Genomic DNA, 7357 nt, shown 5'->3' on the forward strand with positions numbered 1-7357 from the left:
TCTGCTTCTCGGAAAACTCACTGCTCTTCATTTATTTTTTCAAGTTACCCTTGCCATTCTTTTCTTTTCTTCATGACATAATAATCAAGCAGCGTGCTGTTAACAGCTCTGCTTATAATTGTTGACTTAAAATGTCTTGTAAGCCGTGAGTAGGACCTGCACTCCCCACCTCTGCCTACCACGAAAAGCGGATTCCCCTACGAGATGCAGTAATGTGCCTGGGACATTGCAGATGGAGCCCCCAGCGTTCAGGTCCATGGCAGTCCCTGGCTCTCTTCTTCCCATTATTCGCATGCTGTACACCTGTGACAAGTTGGCAATTTCTGAGTGATAATGCAGAAATTTGCAAATTCCAGTTTGTCCCTCTGCTAAGCAGAGCTGTGCTAGATTTTGCTAAATAAAGAAACAAACAGCTCTCTCAGCCAAGAATCTCAGACAACGTATTGGCGGGGGTGGGGGTGGAAGCTGTGAACCTTAGAAACAGCTGGGAGTAAGTGACGCTCTCCAACTTTGACAAACTTGCCATAGAAACTTCAAGACACTGTGGTCTGACTTACATGTGCATTTTCAGTTAAGTTTAAGTTCCCGGGTCTTTGGACAGAATAATGAATTTTTAAAATATAATTTTAAACCATTCTAACTAGACAACATGTACATTTCTTACAAGGAGCAAACAGTTGTTCTAAGCATTGTAACTCTTAAAGATAAACAAGAAAGCATTAGTAAATTCTGTTCCTCCTTCTGGGAAGGGGTACTCAATCATTTTTCACTTGTAAGGATCAAAGAGAGTTGAGTATATTATTTACCCCTTATTGTTTTGTTAGGAGGACATGTAGAAATAAAAACAAATGACTGAGAAGCCAACTTGCTCAAGGTTGACACCCATGCCCAGGATATCTTTAGGGAAGACACAAATATGACCAATAATCTCCATCTAGAGGTAAGAGACTTTGTGAGTATGAATGTGTTTGATGTCCCTCTGCTCACCACTGTGTTCCTAGTGCCTAAAAAGCTGGCACTTATGAGATGCTTAATACCTATTTGCTAAATGGATCAGTGAATGATTGAGTTATGAATTTAGTGGTTACATAAAGGAAGTGAACTTCACACAGAAAACTATTTATCTGTTAATGTCACTAGAGTCAAAGATTAATAAAATTTATTTTACGTAAGTTTTTCCCTCTAAGTTCTATCAGATTAATGAAATTTATTTCATGTGTTTTCCTCTACATTCTGTCAGATTAATGAACTTTGTTTCATGTAAGTTTATTTCCCCCTAAATTCTATCAGAGGCACATTTTGAGTGCCTTCATTGTGAGAAGAAATAAACTAAGCATTGCTGATAGTGAGATAAATAAAGAGTCTGGGAGGCAGTAGGTGATTATGGAAGTGGTATATATTTTGAAAGAGGAAGAAGCAAAGCAATACCATTTACTAGCTTAGTGAACTTGGGCAAATTACCTACAATCCCTGAGCTTTAGTTGCCTCTTCTGTAAAATGGGGAGAAATAATTGTAGCATAAGACTATTTTGTGATGATTGAATGAGATTAGGCAATGTCAAGTTCCTGGTACATGGTAAATGCTCACTGAGTGTTGGTCTTTTTGTTTCCCTGCTCCTTTAGACCTTGCAATCTAATTCTACTATTTTAGATGAATACACTAAATATAACCCAAAGGGGGAAAATCTTGGAAGATTTAAAGAGGAACACAGAATTACTTCTTTTGTAAAGAAAAAATGCATGAAAGAATGACTCCTTTTGTTCTTTTTGTCCTGCCTCTTGCCTGTGCTCATGTTGTTCTACCTGTCTGGAACACCTTCCTTTCTTTTATTCAATTATCTAAATTTTATTCTATCATCTAATTTCTAAGCCATCAGACCTTAGGAACAGGGCTTCAGAGCTTACAAATGGGCTCTTGCATTGTTTGGTGAACCTTAAAACATAAATATTTTCTGTTTTATGGTACTCTATCAGTTGTCTTTTGCTGCATAAAAAATAGCCTCAAACTTTAGTATCTTGAAATAACAGCAATTTATTGCTTCCCACAGTCAGTGGTTTGGCTGGATGGCATCCTTTCTTGTTTAGCCTGGATTCACTCATGTGAATGCAGTTAGCTGGAGAGTTGGCTGGGCTGAAATTTCCAAGAAGACCTCACTCACTTCTTAATGCTGTTTTCTACAGTACTTTCATTCTCCTTCATGTGGCTTTTATCTTCTGGTAGACAAGGCTGGTTTCCTTCTATGGTGGTATGAAGGCAGGTCTCCAACTGGGTAAACATGGAAGCTGCATGGTCTTTTAAGGATAAGCCTCCACAACTTGCACAAAGTTGTTTCTACCATGTTCTATTAGACATAGCAAGTTACAAGACCAACCCAGATTCAAAGGGGTAGAAAAATAAATTTTACTTCTGGATAGGAGGCATGCCAATGTCACATTGCCGAAGGTTGTACATATTGGAATGGAAAGTAATCCTGGTCATTAAATAATCATCTTCAGGCGCTTTTTTGCTATTATAGCTATACCTCTTTTGCTATTGGGTATTTGTGTCTAAGTTCTCTTTGGATTGTTTTTTTCCCTCTGATCTGCTTTTGAAGGCCTGCCCTTATTAATTGTCTAGTTTCAAAGACCTCTGTAGTCACCAAGTTCCTATTCTGAGGTTTTGCCTTAGAGTCATTAAAGTACTCTTCTAAACAGAGGATTGTCAAATCTTGTTTCATACTTTCTTCTTTTATTATGCAATATCCACAAGAAGAAGGAACAGTAGAGAATTATTTTCATGGTAGGAAGTGTGCCACCTATTTTAGAAAGGAGAAAGATAAAAGTTAAGTACTATTGGTTTCAAATGATAATTTAAAACATACTCAGCAAACCACCATGGCACACATTTTCCTGTGTAACAAACCCGTATGTCCTGCACATGTATCCCAGAATTTAATAAAATAAAATAAAACAGTATAGACCCAACAAAATATACATAGAATGTATATGTAGAAAACTCTAAAAATCTAAGGAAAGAATCAAAACAATTTTAAATAAATGAAGAAATATTCCATCTTCATGGATTGGAATACTCAATATTGTTAAAATGTCAATTTCCCAACTTTCTGTAGAGTCAATATAATCCCAATGAAAATCTCAACAAGATAATTTGAGGATATCAACAAAGTTACTCTAAAATTTTTATGGAAAGGTAAAATATCAAAATAGCCAACATAATACTGAAGAAGAACACAGCTGAATGAGTAACAATACTCATTGAAACTTACTAAAAAATTGCAGTAATCAAGACAGGCTAAGATATCAAAATAATAGGCAAAAATCAATGGAACAGAATAGAAAGCTCATAAATAGACCAACACAATATCTTTGATAAAGGAAAACTGGCAATTCAATGAAGAGATGATAGTCTTTTCAATAAATGTTGCTAGAACAATTGTATGCCCATATGCAAAAGAAAAAAATCTAGACATAGACCTCACACCTTCATAAAAGCTCAAAATCAATCATAATCCTACATATAAGACACAATATTGTAAAATCTCTAGAAAAAATGTAGGAGGCAATCTATATGACTTTAGGTTTGACAAGGAGTTTTTAGGTACAATACCAAAAGCATAATCTATGAAAGAAAAAAAATGATAAAATACGCCTTTTGATTTTTTTGCTCTGATATGACATTGTTAAGAGAACAAAAAGGCAAGTCACACTCTGGGAGGAAATATTTTCAAAAGAGGAAATATTTTCAAAACAAATATTTGATAAAGCAGTTGTATTCATAATACACAAAGAACTCTTAACAATAAGAAAATAACCCAAAAAAGAAATGGGCAAAATATCTGAAGAGATATCTCACCAAGGAAGATATACAGATGTCAAATAATCATATAAGAATGCTCAATATCTTTTGTTATGAGGAAATTAGATGCTAAATTTTGTCAAATGATTTTTCTTTATCTATTTTAATAATCATTTTTGTCTGTTATTATGATGGATTATATTGATTAGCTTTTGAATGTTGAACCAGTTCTTCATTAGTGAGATAGACCCTATTAAGTCATGATGTATTAATATTGTTTCATGTACTGCTGTATTTTTTGTCTAATATTTTGTTGAATATTTGTATGTCCATGTGTAAGAGGGATATTGGTTTTCAATTTCTTGTTTCTTGTATTACATTTATCTGGCTTTTTTGTAACAAAATGACAAAATATTTCCTTTTCTATTTTCTGAAAAACAAATTGTATAAAGCTTATATATTTCTTAAAATTTTGGCAGACTTCGTCAGTGAAGCAATTTGGTCCTAGAATTTTTTGCTACAAAGGTTTAATTATGAATAATGTTCTTTAGCTCATATAAAGCTATTCAAGTTATCTATTTCTTCTTGAATAAATTTTGTAGTTTCCGTCTTTTTAAGTACTGGGTCCATTTCATTTAAGTTGCCAAATGTATAGGCACACAAATGTTTTTATTATTTTCTTATTATTTCAGATTTCCTTCTATTTTATTTTCTGAGGGTCTGAAATGATATCCCCCTTTTATGCTTGATATTGAAAATTGGTATATCCTCACTTTTTTCTTGGTCAGTCCATCCAGATATTTTTGAATTCTATTCATCTTTTCAAGGAACCAGCTTTTGGTTTCGTTTATTTTCTCTATTTCTTTTCTTTTTATTAATTTCAGTTATTTTTTATTGTTCCTTTTCTTTTTCTTGTGCTTTAATTTGTTTCTCTTTTTCTGGCTTATTTTATTTTATTTTATTTAGCACTCAATAATTAATCTTTTAATGCAACAATGTACGAAGTGCATGCAATTACTACCTGCTCAATCTACACACTTAGTCTTAATGGAAGTTTACAAGAATTTCATTGACTGGGTTTTCTTCCTCCTTAACCAAGTTGAGAACACTGGTAGCCCCCTGAAGGTATAACCTCCCGTTCTAGTCCCCTTAACTGACTGACTTAAACTTGATCCACTGATTGGCACCACGAACTTCAAAAGGTGGGTCGCTGGAGTAGATGCGGTAGCCCAGCTCCTCCAAAGGTGGCTCAGGATCGGCCGTGGCAAACTGGGCAGCATCCTCAATCTCCTTCTTCACTTCCACATCAATTTCCTTTAGTTCTTCCACACTGGCAAGATTGCTGTTCACCATTCTGTCCTTGAGAAGCATAATAGGGTCACTCTTACTTCTTACTTCCTGAATTTCTTCTCGTGTACGGTAACTGACTCCAGGATCACTCATACTGTGTCCGTGGTAACGATAAGTCTGCAGCTCCATCAGGATGGGCCCCCTCCCAGATCTACAATAGGCAGCAGCAAACCTTGTCGCCTCTCGGACGCACAGGATATCCATTCCATCCACTCTCAGCCCAGGAATGAAATCACCTCTCTTATAGTAATCAGTGCTGGCTGCTGCTCTCTCAAAAGATGTTCCCATTCCATAGCGATTATTCTCACAGATGAAAATACAAGGTAATTTCCACAAAGCTGCCATGTTGTAAGCTTCGAATATCTGGCCCTGGTTAGCAGCACCATCGCCGTATAAAGTCAGCAGACCTCATCTTTTCCATTATACTTACAGGCTAGAGCAATCCCAGCGCCCAGGGGCACCTGCGCTTCCATGATGCCATTGCCCCCGTAGAAGTTCTTGGCATATATGTGCATCGATCCTCCTTTCCCTTTAGCACAACCTCCTTTTCGTCCTGTAAGCTCTGCGAGAATTTCTCGGACGGAAAGGCCTCTGGTGAAGGTAAAGCCGTGAGCCCGGTAGGCTGTTATGAGATGGTCTGTGGGGTTGATGCCGGCTTCCAGGCCCACACAGCAAGCTTCCTGACCATCACACAAGTGACAGAAACCACGAATCATTTTCTGTTTATACAGCTGATCTGCTTTCAACTCCATTCGGCGCACAGTCTGCATCATCCTGTAGTATTTGAGCCCATCCTCCCTGGTGAGCACTGTTGTGACAGGAGGGCCTTCTTCCAGTCGGTGAAGGTCACATTTCTTAATTTCAAATGTAGCATCATTTGCAAAATTACGGGATGCTACCAGCACTCTGCTTGCTGGCTTCTGAGAAGAGCCGGACAACACGCTGGAGACGGCGGCGAGCATCTTCCTCATGAAGCACAGGCACTGGCGGCAGCGGCGACTCCTCCTAGCTTCTTAAGTTGAAGACTTAGATCATTAGTTTGAGATCATTCTATATTTCTAGCATAAACATTTAATGCTATAGATTTTCCTCTAGGCACTATTTTAGCTTCATTCCGCAAATTTATCTTCATTCTCATCAATTTCATTCGGTTCAAAATATTTTATCGTCTACTCCAGACTTTTTCTTTAACCTGTGTCTGTTTAGAAGTATGCTATTTAATTTGCAAATATTTTGGTACTTTTCCAATATCTTTTTAGTTTTGATTTCCACTATGATCGTATAAGATATTTTGTATTATTTCTATTTTTAAAATGTGTTATACTTTGCTATAAGAGCCATGATATAGTTCATCTAGGTTATTATTTATGTGGATTTAATAAGAATATGTATTAGCTGTTGCTAGATATAGCGTTCAACAAATATCAATTACGTAAAATTATTTGATAGTGTTGTTCAGATCTTGTATATCCGTGCTGGTCTCCTATCTACTTATTTGTTGATAATTCAAAGAAGAGTGCTAAAGTCTCCAAGTATATTCGTGAATTTGTCTATTTCTATTCCTTTAAGTCTTATTATTTATTCTTCTTTTGAGAATTTGTCGTATTTTTCTAGTTATTTATTTTTCTAATAATTTTGGGTTATATCCTGGATATTTTAAATATTACCTTGAGAGACTCTGGGTGCCGTTAAAACCTTCTGTTGAATGTCAAATTTTTAATTTATCAAACCATCAACCCAGTTAGGTTAAAACTAAAAAATTATTTCTTGCCTTCTGTGTGTGGTATTTCCAATGTCAGCTATAGTTTCAAAGTCTTTGTCATATTGTTTTGGCTGTTTTGCATATATATCTCAGAGGTAATTCTGGGACTTGGGTGGTGGTTTATATTACAGTTCAATTCCCGAAGCCTTTACTATGCTGATTCATGTTAATGCCTATTACTCACACACACAGCTTAGGAGTGAGCCCAGGACTTGTGTCAGTTCGTATATAAAGTGGGGGTCATCTCCAGCTTTCTTCTTTCTGAGATTTCTCATAATACTCTCTAGTATCAGGGAGTTCTTTTCTCCTTAGAGTTTTTACTGCCTCATGTTCAGGTAAAGTATTTATCTCTATTATGGTCATTCTTCAAGTTTGACTCTCTCTCTAGTTTGTCTGCTATTGCTAGCTTTTCAGAGTTTTCAGATAGTTGCCTTTTAAATATTGTCCAG

The 7357-nt window shown here is 36.2% G+C and overlaps 1 protein-coding gene across 1 annotated transcript; it reads right to left on the reverse strand.

Annotated features, from left to right (window-relative positions):
• Window positions 1–4762: 4762 nt before the first annotated feature.
• LOC105552202 (pyruvate dehydrogenase E1 component subunit alpha, somatic form, mitochondrial) lies at window positions 4763–6145 on the reverse strand. The gene is made up of 2 exons (XM_011997790.1): window positions 5608–6145; window positions 4763–5515 (listed from the first exon to the last, which is right to left on the reverse strand). Exons 1-2 carry the CDS (start codon window positions 6115–6117, stop codon window positions 4946–4948), a joined length of 1080 nt encoding a protein of 359 aa, XP_011853180.1. The 5' UTR covers window positions 6118–6145; the 3' UTR covers window positions 4763–4945.
• Window positions 6146–7357: the final 1212 nt, after the last annotated feature.

The sequence above is a fragment of the Mandrillus leucophaeus genome, unplaced genomic scaffold (assembly GCF_000951045.1).
Source record: "Mandrillus leucophaeus isolate KB7577 unplaced genomic scaffold, Mleu.le_1.0 Scaffold547, whole genome shotgun sequence".
NCBI classification, from domain to species: Eukaryota; Metazoa; Chordata; class Mammalia; order Primates; family Cercopithecidae; genus Mandrillus; species Mandrillus leucophaeus.